The sequence below is a fragment of the Chamaea fasciata genome, unplaced genomic scaffold (assembly GCF_029207755.1).
Source record: "Chamaea fasciata isolate MVZ Bird 193981 ecotype frontalis unplaced genomic scaffold, bChaFas1.0.hap1 SCAF_22, whole genome shotgun sequence".
Taxonomy (NCBI): Eukaryota; Metazoa; Chordata; class Aves; order Passeriformes; family Sylviidae; genus Chamaea; species Chamaea fasciata.
The window spans coordinates 8,808,958-8,827,229 of record NW_027094107.1 but is presented as its reverse complement, the minus strand read 5'-3'; the positions used below and the strand labels follow the sequence as shown (position 1 = coordinate 8,827,229).

The following is an 18,272-nucleotide window of genomic DNA, read 5'->3' as shown; positions in this document are numbered from 1 at the left end:
AGAGATAATGACAATGTATTACACTGTAAATCACCAGATTTGAAGCATTAGAGCAAAGTATCTATGAAGCCTGAAAAAACAATTATTTTAGTGGAAAGGAAGGGAACAGGCAATAAGTTGCAAGTGCCTCATTCTGGGGAAGAGGGAAAAAAATCAATTTTTGTAAGAGCCCAACAACATTTTCCTAAAAAAGAGAATCAATGTTTCCCATGTTTTTATGTGGTGTGAGAGATCCTTGCAGTCTTTTTTTCTGGCACTGCTTAAAATGTATTTCTCTGTGTGACAATGAAATCACTGCATGTTTATAAGTGATTTCAATAATGGCTGTGTTTATTTTTCCCCACGTGTGTGCAGGCATGGATGGAGGCTGTATTTGCATCCCTGGGCACATTGCAGGGCTGGAGCTGCTGCACGTCCCGCAGCTACAGCTCTTCCCCAATTCCCCCAGCAGCAGCTGTTTGATAACGTGTCCTCTGGAGCTTTGAAGCTGTTCTTAATTCTTATTTTTATTTGGGTTGCTTTTAATCAGAATAACTGCCAGAGTGAGGGAGCTGGCCTTGGCAATGACACACAGACAGACTCTAATTATAGTTTTCCAAAAGCTGCTGTGAACTTGAGCAAGTGATCTCATCTTCCCAAGTCAGTCTCATCATTAAAGATTAGTAAGTTAGGCCCTGACAAAAGTGCTTTGCAGATCAGCGCGTGTAACACCTCCAGATGAAGCACAAAACCACATTTCTGACTTGCCCTTTTCTATAAAAACGTCACCAGGTCTTACTGTACAAGAAAACTTCCAAACACATCCACCACAGTCAGTATACATCTTCCCTGCAGCCCTTTGCCATCTCATCTAGGGTTTCAAATTCTAATTATGTAAAAGTTTAATCTGAGTATTGCAAACATTTTCAGAACTAGAGAATTTTCTTTTACATAAATATGACACTTCATCACTATGAGCAGATTCAGAAACTTGCTTAATTTCTGCCTGTCCAGAGTGAGCAGGTTTTACAGTCCCATGATTAGTTCTAGGAAATCTTTTCCTGTCTGAAAATTCTCTAATATTCCATGGCAGCAGATAAAACACCAAACACATGTTCTGTTCATGGATTAACAGGAGATACAGTTGGGAGAAAAGCCGAACATGAGTACCCTGATTTTTGCCTAGTTGTTACAGTAGGGAGTACATTACTGTCCAAGTCTTCTTTTTGATTGCAAATGTTCCAAATTTAATACAAAAAAATCTGCTTAGCTACATTAGGTATGTAGATATTAGCTGGATTTGGTGTTATTAAAGACCTGGCACAGAAGCATTTCACTGAAATGTTTCTCTTTATTTTGTAGGATTATTTTTAATGGGCAGCTAGACATTATTGGAGAAGGAAAGCAGGGAATGCAGGTATGAGGCCGAAGCACCAGCTCAGTCCTGCCAGAATCATTCCCTGGTAAAGGCAGGAAAATCAAGCTGCAGCCCTTCCTTTTCTCCAAGGCTGAGCTGTGCCCTGCAGACTCCTGGGAAGTGCTGATGACAAATACTTTTTATTCCAGTGTCCCCTGCTACAGCACTTGTCTGCACACAAACTGCAGATACATCCTGGCACACACAATCCCAGATTTTCCTGATGGATCAGGCAGCCTTTCTGCCAGCCTCCTGAGAGGCTTCTGGGAGTGACCAGTGGGGGCATGAAATCAGCTCAACCAACCACGGGAGGGTCACAATGTGGAAAATTCCCAGACTCTGTGAATGACTAACGTGGGGCCTGAAGGACGTTTTCCAGTCTGGATTCCTAATTCACTGCACAGCCCTTTACAGAATTACAGATATAGCTGCATACCTCTGTATTTGTCCTTTATGAGAAGCTTCAAATTTGCAAAAAAACCCAGTAAGAAACCAGAAAATTTAAACTGAACTCGAAAGGAAAATAAATTGCCAAGTATTGTCCCCCAATGAAGCCTGATGGAAATGCAGTGAATGGGGATGCAGAGAGGCTTAAAGAGATCTACCTGACTCCTAAGAGAAGAGAACCAAAACTTGACGGGACAGAACACCCAGAGGTCACCTTTCTTGCAGCAGAAAGCAAAGGCACATATTTAAGCTTGTTACAGCAGAAACGGCAGAGATTTATCTTTATAAAGCATAAGAAAAGCCTGTAGCTCCAGAAGGATCAGCTGAACTAAACTGCTGTCTGTGTCCACTTTTGCAGGGAAGTTCCCACCCTCCGGGACTCATGTTGGGGTCTGCCCTTGGGACAAACCCGGCCCCGTACCTGGTCTCCAGGGGGATGTTGCTGTTGAGCACCCAGCTGTTGTGCAGGTGCACCGAGTCCTGGGTGCTGCCGGGGGCCGAGGGGGCCGCGGGGCTGGGCTGGCTGCGGGTGGTCATGGATCTCCTCTGCAGGGAGTCCGAGGGGCCCGGGGCCTTCCTGGCACAGGTGCACGCGTGCGGCGGCGGCGGCGGCGGCGGCAGCGGCCGGAACGTGAACTGGTTGTGCGGGCTGCCCGGCATGTCTGCAATGGGGAAACAGAAACACCACCAGGATCATTGTCATGTCTGCAACAGGGAAACAGAAACACCACCAGGATCATTGTCATGTGTGCAACGGGGAAACAGAAACACCACCAGGATCATTGTCATGGGTGCAACAGGGAAACAGAAACACCACCAGGATCATTGTCATGTGTGCAACAGGGAAACAGAAACACCACCAGGATCATTGTCATGGGTGCAACAGGGAAACAGAAACACCACCAGGATCATTGTCATGTGTGCAACAGGGAAACAGAAACACCACCAGGATCATTGTCATGTGTGCAACGGGGAAACAGAAACACCACCAGGATCATTGTCATGGGTGCAACAGGGAAACAGAAACACCACCAGGATCATTGTCATGTGTGCAACAGGGAAACAGAAACACCACCAGGATCATTGTCATGGGTGCAACAGGGAAACAGAAACACCACCAGGATCATTGTCATGTGTGCAACAGGGAAACAGAAACACCACCAGGATCATTGTCATGGGTGCAACAGGGAAACAGAAACACCACCAGGATCATTGTCATGGGTGCAACAGGGAAACAGAAACACCACCAGGATCATTGTCATGGGTGCAACAGGGAAACAGAAACACCACCAGGATCATTGTCATGGGTGCAACAGGGAAACAGAAACACCACCAGGATCATTGTCATGGGTGCAACAGGGAAACAGAAACACCACCAGGATCATTGTCATGGGTGCAACAGGGAAACAGAAACACCACCAGGATCATTGTCATGGGTGCAACAGGGAAACACACACACACACATGGGATTGTTGCTATATCCGCAGCAGGGAAACACACACACACATGGGATTGTGGTTATATCCACAGCAGGGAAGCATAAACACAACCAGGATTATTGTCATGTGAGCAGCAACAGGGAAACACAAACATGGGATTGTTGTCATGTGTGCAGTAACAGGGAAACACAACCAGGATTATTGTTTTATCTGCAACAACACAACCAAACACACACAGGGTTATTGTTTTAGCAAGATTCAGGCTGCCATTAGATGTTGTTTTGCAGTCAGTGGCTCCTTTACGTTCACAGAATCACTGGGTTGGAAGAGACCTCCAAGATCACGGAGTCCAACCCAGCCCCGACACCTCAACTAAACCCTGGCACCGAGTGCCACATCCAGTCTTTCCTTAAACACACCCAGGGATGGCGACTCCAGCACCTCCCTGGGCAGACCATTCCAGTACTTTATCACCCTTTCTATAAAAATCTTTTTCCTAGTACCCAGCCTGTATTTCCCTTGGCACAGCTTGAGGCTGTGTCCTCTTGTTCTGTCAGTGCTGCCTGGAGAAAGAGACCAACCCCCATTGACCACAGCCACCTCCCAGGAGGTTGTCTTAATTAAAAAGGGAAAGGGGAGACTAAAGCCTTGAACTGAAGGAGGACAGATTTAGGTGAGATATTAGAGAGTAAATCTTTGCTGTCAGGTTTTATGGCAGCTGAACTGGCGGGGAGCTGACAGCCCAGCCTGGGCCCTGCTCCCTGTGCTGCCCCTGCCCCGTGGGACCCCCAGGCTGCCCCCAGCACCCCAAAGGGACCCTGTGCCTGCACAGGGTCCTGTCCTGTGCTAACAAATGCTGCCAGAACAATCCAGGGTGCCTCAGCCTGAGCTTCAACCTCCTGCACAGGACAGTGAACACACAAACGTGGTGCGGTGGTACTTTGAGGAACAATAAAACCTTGTTTTCCCTGCCTCCCCCAAGTCTCCAGAGAGTCTCAGTACAGCCAGATACACAGCCATGGACACGAGCAAACACCTCGTGAGGAAGAGAGTGGTAAAAATTGCTGCCGCACTGGGTGATCTGTGAACTTGTTACCCTGAAACTCCTCCAGCTACTTCACCTCAGTGTCTAACGCAGCTTTATCCCATTTCTGCGCTCACCCTCACTCTCCCTTTTTAGCAGATGTCCAGTTGAATTTGCAGAAATCCAGCCGGAGCCAAGCTCTGATGAACCTGCAGAAATCCCCTGCAAGGAACTGCTGCCATCCATTTACAACACATACTTTCTTTACATTATGACACGATGTGTCTTCAAGGCAAAAGATGAAAGTGGATCCTCTCCTCTCCTGGAAAGGCTTGTGGAACAAAAGCACCTTCTCCTCTGTGACAGCCCCAATTTACCCCAGCTGGAGAAACAAGGTTGTTTAGTGCTCCACATAAGCTTTTCAATGCTGTGGCAAGCAAAGCTGTCATGGATTTGGCCCAGGCTTAATCCTTTTAATTTCATTGATCTTTTATCAAGGCAGCATTCTTACGGTTGCGCTGAGGTTTATGCTGTACTATTTGTTTGCATACACCAGAAAAGCATTTCTAAGCATATTAGAAAATTGGAGGCTTCAGTAAATTAAATCACTGGAGTCAACAGTCCAGGGCTCCAAAATAATCTGCTAAGGCACTTTCATACAGTAATTAATCTGGGTAAATCCTCTATCCTGTTATTTTAGAATTGACAGCTACCCAAATTTTGCACATACTGTTTGATGTCCAGCATCCTTACGTATTTGATCAATGACATTTCCTTACTTCAGGTATCAATCTCAAATCCACTCTAGGGAAAATCTGCAGGGTTATTATACAACCTGTAATTTGCATGACAAGCCATTTCAATGGCTGAGCCACTGTCCTGTCAGAAAAATGCTGATTTTTGCCAGGACACACAGTCAGACTCTACAAGGTACATCAAGGGCTGTGCAGTAAATGCCAAGGTGACTGCTTCCCTAGGTATTGGGGAAAAAACTGTACCATCTATCTGGCAACACATCTTTTAGCTCCCTTTTTATCTGTCCTGTCCACGGCACACAATCGTCTGACAGAGTTTAGTCTGCCCCATGCAATAACAGACTGGTCCTGCTTTGGAACCACCAATCTCTGGCTCCTTGGGTACCTTGTAACTCCCAGTGCAATTTAGCACAAGACAGCAACACATCCCATTTCCTGGGGGGATTCCTTTTTAATTATCACACTTGTCACCCTTTCATCCAGCTGCTGGCATCACAGAGAACCTCACACTGCAGCCTGATTATTTTGGTGATTTAAAAAGTCTTCCTCATCAGACCCTGGTTTCAGTGAAGCACTGCAAACTCATTAGGCTGAGAACAAGCCCGAGTTTCCAATTAGTTTTTACAGACTTTCTAAATTGGCAAAGTCGTTTTTATTTTGCTTGAAACTGAGTCTATATCTCATTATTTTTTATGACACAAGAAATATAGCTTGGGATATAAAACAGCATTAAATCTAAATATACACACTTAGGATTCTTCAGGACTCTAAATAAACAGCAGACTATGTAAAATGACTTACTGCAAAATCATTTAAATACCTAAAAGGGGATATTATGCAAGATAATTTGTCTAAAGCCAACAAGAGTCCAAAATGCACGAGACTGATACAGGAATTGGCTTACCTAATGCTATCTGCTGCTTTTATTTTTAATGGCTACTAATAACATTCCTATTTTTAAATTCTTGTACATGAGAACATTTATGTATTATATTCAAATACAGACTTGTTTTCACAGTCTTCATTGATGTGACAGAAATTTCCATTCATCTAAAAACATAGCTATATGACATTATTTCAGCTCAAACTTTACACTTGGAATAATCTGCTTCAAATCAGATTTCCACCTGAGGAGTAACCAAGCCAGAAATTATTCTCTTGGTCTTCATCACTGCCCTTCTCATCAGCATTCAGCTCAGTTTTTCACAGACAAAGGAGACTGTTTAGAAATTTTCTAAATTTCCCCTGAGAAGTAATTTTTTCGAATAGCCCTCTCCTTTCAGCAGAGCACATCTAGAGCTGTGAAATTTCCTGAAAAGATCCAGGCAACATTCTGGTGATCTCTTTTACTCCAACTTGCACATTCCCCATCCACTTCACAAACTCTACTCAAACTTCTTTCTACCGGTTTTGTTCGTTTGTTTGTTTTGTTTTCTTTTAATTCTTAGGGGTTTTGCTTTCATTATTCAGTTTCAGGAATAACTCACTAAGGGCTAATTTAGTTAGCTCTTCTGCTCTGAGGCACTTTGCAAACTTCCTGCACCCACACCAAGAGAAACTGCAGCGGGGCTGGCAGCTGGAAACAAGAAAACCTTGCCTTGAAATTCTGCTGGCTTGAAGGGGTTCTGCTTTCTCTCTTTCCTTTGAAATTTGGTTCTGGTTTGCTCTCCTGGATGGCCACAAACAGCACTGACCACGTGGTGCTCCGTGGAATTGTGCATTCCACACTGACAGAGCCCAGACCTCAACTGCTCCTCCTCAGTTCTGCTGCTTTTCCTCTCAGGACATGAAATAATTCACATCCTGCTTTGCAATGGGCTTCTGCCTTCAGAAAGTGGGGAGTCAGTTAACTCAGGACACTCCCTGGCTCAGCCATGGTGGGTGGTGCTGCTGCTCTGTTCAAAAGGAATGGGATGGACAGATCAGCACCACGGACAGGGGCAGCATTAACATAAACTCATTTTCCTTAGGAGTCAGGCTAAAATGCCTTTGTAATCATAAGCATGTAGGCAAATTGCTTTACAGACTGGCAAAAATGAAATAAACAGCTTCATCAACTAGTTAAGTATGCAATTTAAAGTTAGTTTTGAAAATTAGCCAAGCCTTGGCAGAGGTGTTTTCCTAACAGTTCTGAAATACATTTTCCTATACTTTTTGGATCCATATAAAAGACAGGGTAATTGAACAGTTTTATCATTTACTGACAAGGCTACAATAGCCTGTATTGTTATTAGGTGAAGTATATCAGAGAGAATACACTAAAACGCAATGAGCCATAAAAGGTTCGCATCTAACCTGCAGTGCTTTTGAAATATTTTAATTTTTTCAGTCTCTGAATTTATTATTTCTTGGTATGTTTGGATTTGTTGTTGTTGTTGTTGTTGTTGTTGTTATTTACTGGATGTGTCTCAGCAGAGTGTGAATTAGCTGGTAATCCATTATTTAATGAACAAAACAGCAACATATGTTCAGGGAGTTTAATTCAGGTTATTTAAAAGTTCTGTGGGTATACTGCTGCTCAGTTACAAACCACTCTGTGATGATTTTTTAAGCATTCTTCGAATCATAGAATGGTTTGGGCTGGAAGGGACCTTAAAGATCATCCAGTTCCAAATCTCCTGTTGTGGGCAGGGAACAACTCCTGCCCAATATCCTAAATCCATTCCTCCTGTCCCTGCATGCCCCTGTCCAAAGCCCCTCTCTTGCTCTTATAATCCCTTTATGCACAAAGTTCTGTGAGGTCTCAGTATTCTGCTTATCACGGCAGCACTTCCTTTTCTTCATGTTTCTACATCCAAAGATAAACCTGTCCTGTAAGAGCCAAGTAAGTATATTTTATAAACACTCATACTGGACCTCACTCTAGGAAGCTTTACAAAAATGGAATTACCCAGTTTTGAACGCCAAAGGAAAAAGGAAAGATGGGACCAACACCAGCAGATCTTTCTTTAAAACGCTCTTGTTTTTACAGAAGTGCCTGTTAATACCTCTTTAATTCTGAATAATACAGTCTCTTGTAGTACAGCACTAAACTTGCCTAAAGTTCCTCATGGGTTCCATATTTATTTAGGTATTCTAACACAAGCCTGGGATTTTCCCACATCTTCCAACTTTCTGGATAGGCTGCATTTAATAATATTCTGTCTTTCAGGACAAAAAAAATTCAGGCATCTGTTGTCTTTGTACTGTACACTTAACTTACTTAACTTGTCAGTTTTACTTTGCGCAATTCTTGAAAGAAGACTGATAAACCCTTTGCTTGAGGTGTGTGTGTGTGTGTGGGGGGGAGTGTTCCTGCTTTCTCTGATGATAGAAATGTTAATATACTCAAACCAAAAGAAAGGCTTCTGGGCCCAAAGCTAGCTCTTTTTCCTCTGCAGCTGCTGCACTGAAAGACATTACCTTTCCTGACAAACTTTAGAGGCACTTACATCTGCAGAGCATTGGAGCTACGGCAGCACTGCTCCTCCTTAATTAACTCCATCAGTCAGTGTTTTAACTCGGGAGCCTGATTGCTGAAGTGGAGTAATTTTGGTCATAAACATTGCACTGTAAGATGTCCCTCTCCGTGTTGCAGTTTGTAACCTGAAACGAGTTGGAGGTTATAATGCTCTGTGCTGTGGCTGAGATGCAAGGTTTAAATGTTATCATGCAGAAGCACCTGACAATATAAACATGCTGATGTGTGTTCATATAAAATTAACATTGCCAGAGGGGAATGAAGAGCAACAGTTCCTGAGGTGCTTTTACTCCACTGAACTGCCTGAATTACGGCTTTGTTCTGTGCTACTTCTTCACAGAGCTGTTAAATACTAATGTGCTCCATGCATAACATTGATGGGGAAAACATTCCATTTATGGGAAATGCTCACATTTATGCCAATTAATATGAAAAATCTGCGAGGAAACCAGCACTCACTGCCTTCCTCCCCTGCGCTGCAGGTGGTGCATCAGTCAGGTTTTAGTGCCCACCCAGCTGAGCCAGGACTCTCCTCCATCCCTGCAGCCTGTGCCAGCACAGGACAGGCCCTGGGGGCTGAGGCGTCAAGGACAAAATGAGGAGGGAGGAGAAGAAAAGCAGCACTCCAGTTGTGATGGAGTCTGAGGGAACAGCCCAAACAAGCAGCTCAGGCTCCCAGCGGTTTGTTTAGCAGATCAAGCAGCTGCTGGCACAATTAACATCACACAGCATTCAAAGGACAGGGTGAAGATTGACAGCTCCCAGCCAGCTTAAAGGGGATATTTCCAGGAGAAATTGTAATTCCTGCCATTACTTAAAAGTGGCGGGTTCAGTCAATATCACGAGTTGTAACTTCTATCAGTGGGAACTCACAGGGGACGGCACAATCACTATTCTAAAACTCTGAACAAAGTGGGAGAAATTACAGCTTACACAGTAAGCCTATCATCTAGGTTTGCAAAAGACAGGCACTTACAAGTAGCCTGGCAGCAAATATTTGATGACTTTAGAGGTGAACAGATTTTGATTAAAGAGCAGTTTATGATTGGTAAAATAGGTTGCAAGCAGTCATGGCTGTAAAAATTAATGTTTCCGCCGTTATTGATGGGTTTTGGCAGTGATAAATATTCAAGTTTTGGCCCTTGTGTTATTAAATTCATTAGCAGTGAGGGCTTTCTGAAAGGGATCTATGGGTAATGGAATTAGCAACCATAAATCACACTGAAACACACCGTGTATTCGGCCCAATAGGTCAGTGCAAATATCATGAATACAGACATATTAAACCACTTTGTCACCCCCTGCCTGCCTCCTACCTGCTTCATCTGTAGTCCTGCAATATTGCAACATTTTCAGGGAGAGAAGCCTGCCTGAGGCCGTGCCCTGTTAGAGACCCAAGTAACACAAAGCCCTGCGAGGGCTGAGGGGAGACCTTTCCCTTTCAGCTCCTGCCTCCCCTGGGACGGGGACAGTGACACCAGTCCCACCAGCTCACCAAAGTACACAGTCCTCTTCAGCTCACAGCCCAGCCACCAGAGACAGTTGGTTGATTCGTATTTTTGCAGACACAGACTGTTCTGTGGCTCCACAGAAATATGAGAAGCCCTGAGTCATGGTTAAACCTGCCAGGTACATCAGGACCCAAACTTCAGTCCTCATGGGCCCTGAAGTTCCTGGGGGCAGCTATATTTTCATCATCTATTTAAAGAGCAAAATACAGTTTTTAAAAAGGGACACTTTTTTTTTTTTTTTTTTTTTTTTAGAAGGAAGAAGAATGGTAACCTTGGATGTAGGGTGCTTAGCATCATTTTTCCTTGGTAACCCTTAGAATTACAAGGGACCATTTAATGAGGCTGCATGTAATTGTCAGATAACATAATAGAAGGCTATTTGTTACTCACCAAATGATTCTACGTGGTATCTAAGTGACACTGTATTAGTGAAAGGACGGAGCTCAGTGAAAAATCAGCTGATTGACCACTCCTGCCTTTTGTCTCTGGAGAAAGTTTACAAGCTCTTGTCCCTCTCAAAGCACAGACAAAACAAATACTTCTACAAAAAGATCTATGCCTGCATTGGTGCTTGCTAACATTTCATTCAGCTCTGCTGACACTTCTCCTATAGTCCTGAGCTGGCTGGGAGGAGAGACAATGGAACATGTGTAGCTGATGGTAAACAGCAAGCCCATTACTTTTCAAAGAAAAGCCAAACTTCCGTAGGCAAAGACAAAACAACACAGGAACAGGTAAAGTACTGCTGAAAATGAATGTAAGACAAGGCCACAGGTGTCAGCTCCGCCTCTCTAAAGCATATTTGGGCACTTGGAGGTAGCATGTGCATTTTCTGGAACACCAGCACGCTTCCACCTCCCCTCTCAGCTGGGCACTGACCATGCCCTGATGCGCAGGACTGTTTAACACCTGAACCCCGCACCGGTGCTTGTTTTCAGGGCCCTGCACTCCCGCAGCCATCAGTCCTGAGCACAGCACCAGGGAGGCCACTGCACACCCAGCGGCGTAACTCCAGCCTGGGAGCGTCAACAAGCCTCTCCTGCTAGTCTGGCTCCACTCACCAGGGAATCCTGCGGGTTTTTGTCTGCTTTTCCTCCTTAGAGCCGCGATTAATGCACAGGATGCAGTTTTTGTGCTGGGACTCAGTGTTTAACAACTCTTACCTATAGCACAGGCTCAGGAGTCGTGAGCTCTAAGTAGCAAGGTAGGAAATGGAGGTGTCTCTGACTCCTTCCAAGGCTATTTAAGCATAAACTATCCAATAATGAGCTGACACCCATGTTATTTATACTTTTAACCCAATAATGACCACCCAAGGCCCACAGTGCAGACTTTTTCACCCAATTAGAAAAAAAAACCACCCCAAACCAAGAAGAAGAAGGTGAAGAAGGACTCAGACAACACCCTAAACCCTCCGTATTTCCCCATATATCACTATATACTAAACCCTTCAATCTAAGCTTGGCACCCTGTGAGATCACACACTTCTATCCAAACTCCACACCCACAACCCCAGTGCCGTCACTCAATTTGGGAAGCCTGTCCCACGGCCTCAAGTCAAACGCAGTGTTTGCTTGAGGGTGAGAGTCTTTTAGCACAGGAAGCCTGGAATTCTCAGCCTCCAGAATTCCACCAGAATCTAGTGCAATGCAAAATGAACAAAGCTGACATTATTTTACAGCATCAATAGGCTATAAAAGTTCTTTGTGACCGTATCCTCAGCTCACCTCACTCGGTGTTTCTTTGTGTTTCACTCAGAGCTTATCCATATACAGTTATTTAAACTCATTGTAAATAAGACACATATTTTTGAATATTACTAGAAATTACGTCCATAAAATACCGAATAAAACCTTCAAAACAAATGCATAAAGAAGTATCAAGGGAAAAATACTTTTTCATATGAATCTACCCAACAAAGTATTTTAATGAGCGCAGATCTATTAAGAGAATTCTCAGGATACTGTAATTATTATTCATTTTCTAGAATTGTTTCACCGTGAAGCTTTATGCTACTATGGGGACCTTAATGTTTATGTTTTGTGACGGCTGCATTGACTATTAAAAAGCAATTTGGCTGACATTTTAAGTCTTTTGTTGCCAGTTTTAATTGGATTGTTCACCAAGCATCAACTCCCCCGTTAACTGCAAAAATTACAGGCCGACGTCAGTTTACAGTAATGACTGTTTAATGATTTTATGCTTTCAGCACGCCAGCTTCATACAGGCTCATGCATGATTAGCTTCATATCAAGACCTGTAATTAAATAATTGAAACCTCAACAAAAGAAATCGGCAAAAGGGAAGACATCTTTAATAAAGACTCCAAGATTTATCAAAGCACGCATTCCAAATAAAAAAAGAGTTACTATTTTGAGGTCAAACAGTTGGTGCTAAGGCAAAAACTCCTCTCACCTTTTCCTACAGAAGAGATTTCCCTTTAACTGGTTTAAAATCTGAGAGCTTGATGCTGTAAGTACTTGCACACCATTCTGAAACCTAACGCCAAATTATTCAGAACTCACTATTAGCTATTTTTGTTTACTTCCCAGACTAGGTGAAGCTGCTTTTATAATAATAATAATTATAAGATAGAAAAATAATTATACCTCAACTGAAACTTACAATACTTACAACCACAGAAAAACAAGCCCACCAAGTTCTCAGCAATTCAGGTTCTTGACAGAAAACAGATTATTAGTCTTTGTTCAGCTCTGAATCCTATGCCAAACTCCTACATATTTCAGAATTTCAAACAGAGAAAAAGTGGCTTTTAGCCAACTGGTGAAACAAGTTTAAGGCAACCCCTTCTGGTGGCTGAAAAGAAGTGAATGGATCTGCCTTGGAGTCCGGTACCACCAGCAATGCAAAAGTTAAAAGCTGAAGAAGAAACAGTTCATTGCCAGCTCTCAGAGCGAGCTGGGTACTGACACTTGAACAGCAGTTGGAATCTTAACACATGATTTGCTGTCCAGAAGAGAAGAGCCTCCTTCTAATCCTCATACTGACGTTGAAATTCTGATTTCGATGCCTCCTTTGGAAACACAGGACTCTCAGCAATAACCTCACACAGATTAGTGAGCAGCACCAATGGGACTCCTGCTCCTCACTCTGAGTGATGCAATAACCAAGCAACAAAATCATCTCACAGCACCGAGGAACAGAAAAACCAAGGAAACCAGGACAGAATGACCAGTTCTGTTCACTGCACTGGGCTTTATCACCTGCCTTCCCTCCCTGTGGAACATCCAGACTGAATGCAAATAAAGCAAACGTGCCAGGGAAGTGGAGGAAGTAGCCGGCAATAATATGTGCAGTGGTTATCCTTTACCAGAGAGGATGGACAAAACGGATGGAGATCTGTAGGCACTTTCAGCTTACAAAATTTCAAAATGATCTTTTAAAAGTAATTATTAGAGCTGAGTTGCAGCATTCAGCTGAAATTGAACTTTTCAGAATGCCACATTAAGTAGAAATTAGGAAAGAAAAAAAATTCCCCAAAACAAACCCATACGCATCAAAAAGGAGAGGGCTGCTCCCCTTTCTGCTTTCCTCCTCCTCCTCCACTTGGTCTTTTACAATCTTATATTGAAGAAAAAGCAACACACCATATATCTGTGAAAATGAAGATACCCTACTGCAGAAAAAAAATACATGGCTGAAAAATGTTTGAGTAAACACGTCAGTGAATTGGTTCCAGCTGAAAAAAGAAGAACTGAGTATAAAGACATAATCTAAGCCAGCTGTATGGTAGTTCAGAGTCCAAATTGAGATGAAAATTTTGCCTAACGTAGGAGGAGACCTCAGATGGCTGCAGAGACACTCCCAGGGTGGTTTGCAGCCTGCAGTGATCTCAAAAGCTCTAATTCTGTCCTGTTGATTAGACAGGAAAAAAAGAGGGAAGGGAAGGGAAGGAGCTGCCACCAGCTCAGCTGTGCATGTGCCAGCACCCAGCCTGGTTCCCAAGAGCTGTGCACAAAGAACATCTGCTGAGCTGAAATTCACCTCATGGGAGCATCTCTGCCATTCCAGAGCACAATATGATTATCTTGCTACATCATCTGTATTAAAAACCGTCACACTGTGTGACTGCAGAGCTAATGCAAAAATGTTTACTTCATGAGACCAAACGAAATGAAGGAAACTGTAGCTGACATTTATGGTATTGATCCAGCTCCAACATTAATACAAAGTAAAATGGCTTGGGAAGTTTATTCATCTGCTGATTAGTGATTCATCCCCTTCCAGATGATCCCTGAGGATGACAGCGTTGTCTATGTTTGCGTCCATCTTCATTGTGCAGCATTTGCTTCATTTCACACGCTGTAAAGGCAGCACTAAAATGATGGTGAATTAACTATACAAAACCAAGCACGTCATCCTGCTTTCCAAACGACTCCATTTCCCTGCAGAAAACCCCTTCCAATCCCACAGCAACAGCAAAGACCTCCGTGTTCCCCACTAACAGCCCTCCCATAGGCACCAGCCAAAGACAAAGCTGCTCTGTTAGGTTACGTTACTGCGAGAATCACTGAATGGCCGCTGTCAAAGCAAATGACACTGTCCACATGATCACTGAACAGGCAAAATCACCCAGAACATTTCCAGAACCGATTTTTTTTTTTTTTTTTGAGTTATAAGAAAATTCTGAAGCTGGAATGCCGGAGATTCCAGAGCAGGACTGCAGGAAGTCACTCCTGGAAGTGCACAGAGAGCACAAGTGGTCCTCATGTGCACCAAAACTAGTCGACAAGCTACTGTCATTACAGCCAGTGATGCTCCTCACCCAAAAGCAGGAATGGAAAAGCGCGAATGGAGTGAGACACTGCCTTGTTTTCCTTTCACCTCAGCCAGGTGATGCAAGGGAACTGCCAAGTGCACTCTCTTGCTGGGCACAGGAACACATTCCCTCGCTCTCTCAGTCTGTGCTGATGCTCCCACTGGTGCAGTGAAGCCCTTTATTCTCTGCCCCAAGTTCTTACTGTCAAGCCAGACCGAGCAAGGAGCGGGGATCCAGCCCAGCTGAGAGCAGTATTTGATTTAATGCCCCTATAACACTCTGAACACCAAAATGCACTACAGAAGTGCTAAGTCTTGTTAAGCTTGGTGCCAGTGAATGCGGGGTGACAGGCTCCCTGCAGCTGACAGGATGGCTCAGCAGACCCAGCGCTCACGCAGCCAGGCAGTGCAGAAGGGTGAAAGCAGAGGGAACAGGACTCCTCGGAAACCCAGAAAGCCCATCCTTACAGCTTTCGTCTGCGCACGGGAGGCTCAGCTTCGATTATTTATATGCAGGGAGTGGCTTGCAAGAGACGAGAGAGAGCGAGGAAGGGAGAAGGCTAATTGTGTACCAGGTATGAGGGGATATGTGCAACCCTCTTCCTCACCATTACCTGGCTTCCAGGTGAGTCTCCTGCTCTGATGAGGAGCTTCCCCTCCAAAGAGAGATGTCTGCTTTGGGGAAATGGCACCGGCATTGACACGTTGCCTGGAACGTTTGGGTTTCAGCACCCATTCAGAGAAACGGGAGTTTACATTTTAAAGCTTTTCCACAGAGCAATGGCAGGCAGAAGTCAGGGAGGCACATTTCCGTGTCAGGGACTGCCCTCTGAAGTCAGGGAGCTGCTCTGATGAGGCACAAGGGCTGGGCTGGCCCCTGGGGCAGCGTGTCGCCAGGACTCTGCTCATTTATTTCTGTACCTACCAAGCCAAGTGAACCAAATGCAGCCTGAATACAGCCACCAGGGGCTTCTTGTTGATTGCAGCAGGAACCAAGTAAAACTCTGTGCATAACTTCAGCCCATCTGAATAACCAAGTCACCTTTTTTCTCTTAGCCTACAGGAGAAAGGCTGTGTGGATTCTGAATATATGCACATACCCCCGATGCTATAGAAACAGCCTAAATCTGCTCTAGAGCCCAATAAAAGACAAGATGCCTGGTCACCTGCCCCTTTGTGAAGCAGTGCTTCTCATCTCACACGGGAGAGAAGAGACGGCATGGAAAGCTAAAAGGACGGCACTTTATCCCTTTGTTTGAAAATCTTCAATAGACGGCATTAAAAAAGAAAATATTAAATGGGTTCTATTCAAATGCAGCAGGAAAGGAAACGGTGCCTAGTCCAGGCTGGGCACAGTGACCTGCCCTAGTTTGTCACTTGAACAAAGGCATAAAAGCAAATGATAAATTTCCATTTTGTTACACAATATTTCATTAGGGAGCTAATTAAACAAGCTCCACTCAAAGACAGCATATAAACAATATTCCACTGGAAGGGGAGCATTTCTCGGAAGATATTAGCTGATGGCACTAACATAAATGATTTAATTCTTTTTTTCTTTTCTCAACAGTTGGGAACAAAAAGCTTTTCCCCCCATTACCTCATCCCAAGTAGTTTTGCAAATCAAGCCCGTGTTCGCATTCACGCTGTCACTGATAATGGATCTTGTGTCAAATAAGAAGAGAGTAAAGGACCTGATAATAAGTGCAATTATAAAACATCAAAAATGGTAGATCAAAGTGGATTTCCTTTATTCCACTGTGTACAGTCACTTCAGAGCTTTTCAGTGTTCCTGTCATGCAGTCCTGACAGGATGTATTAATTTTCTCCATTATCCTAGCAACAAGTATGGCACACTTCAGAAAGCAGCTGACAAATGCAGCTCCTCATTATTACTCTGTCTTACTTTTATTCATTTTGTTTATAAAAACACTTTTAAAATCCCCTTCTCCCGAGATTCTCAGGCATGATGATAGCCATCAAACGGCTGATAACCTTGCGATAAACAAAATTCAGGCACAAAGTCTCAAGCCTTTCAAGTACTGACACTCTTCACAGAAAGACTGAAGTTTACAGCCTCCAAAAATTTCAGTTCCACTGAGCTCATGTTAGACGAGCTTGAAAACTTTACCTAAATATTGCTGTTTTAATTCGTCTTGGAAGACTATCAAATTTCTGCACAGTGACTGAATTCTGGATGGGAATTTATGGCGTAGATTGGCAATTCAACATGCAAACTGCCTCTGGAAAAAAAAAAAAACCCAAAAAAACGCTCAGGAGTTTGAGCAAACTAGCTCAGCTTCATCCCCACGGGCACCATGACTCAAGCCCTGGTGTGGCTGCTCAGGTTTATCACTCCAACAACAGTCAGGAGCTTCTGAAATGAAACGTGCACGACAAGAAAATAGTTCTGCAGCATTTTCCCACAGGAAGGAATGAGGAGAGAGGCTCGGAGCTGGTGGGCTCCTCAATAAACTCTGCTTATGCCTCCCCACGTTCAGGCTCGCAGGCATGTTTGCTTCTGAGCTGATCACAAAGTGCTGCAGCTGCTATTGCCAATATACACAGGAACACGGACTCCAGCACTGAGAAAGCAAAATAGGAATCAAGGAAATTGCACAACATAAACAAGTGCACGCGAAATTAAGTCCTGAAGCAATATATTGTCATATAAAATTGTACATCCTTGCTGAAGCCAGTACACCATGCCGATTTGCACTAAGTGAGAAGATAATACTCACACAAAACCCCAAACACGATTTTATCTGACATGCAGAATTTCATCGGATGAAACCTACTCCAAGCACGCATGCTAATGTGAGGTACCGTGTTCAAAAAGTACACAGTGTTGTTCTGAGTTCAGAGTATACTTGACTGGAATTGACTTCCATGACTAGTCTGGAAAATAAATCTAAATTCATTAATTCAACTGACTGCGACATGGCCCTACACAGTTGGAAACAGGCGGAGGAACTCCACCATGCTGCCACCACAAAGAGGATCTGCCTTAAATATTGGCCTAGAAGCGGATGCAGCAGTTTCAGATCCTATCACAAGAATATTATGGAAACGATGCGTGGAAGTGATTTACATCTTCATTATTTCCAGGCTGCAGGAATTGCTGCTGCAAGTACTTTGCAGAGTCATTTGCTAACATTTAAGCAAGTTATGATTAATGCAATTTGAGTAGAATACATATTGGACAGATAGATTATAGCCCTGCTGACACTGTATGTACAATAATTAGTGCTGTGACAACAGCTAATTATTTATAATTTTAAGGCTTAAGGATTTTATCCATAAATATTGTGGCTGAAGTTAATAGATTGGTTCTTTCCATCGCCAAAACAAGGTGACAGAAATTATGCATTAAATAAACGAACGATTTCTTATCAATATTTAGAACTGATGGAATGCCAATCAATATCATCCCTAGACATTCAGAGCACTGCTGCAAAGCA

General features: G+C 43.6%; 1 protein-coding gene across 1 annotated transcript in view; it reads right to left on the bottom strand.

Annotated features, from left to right (window-relative positions):
* Positions 1-18,272, bottom strand: part of TENM1 (teneurin transmembrane protein 1) — a 256,550-nt gene that overhangs the window by 126,218 nt on the left and 112,060 nt on the right. Inside the window, exon 4 of the mRNA XM_066202385.1 lies at positions 2,265-2,505. Within this exon, the coding sequence (XP_066058482.1) occupies positions 2,265-2,505 (241 nt within the window). The remainder of the gene's footprint in view (positions 1-2,264; positions 2,506-18,272) is intronic.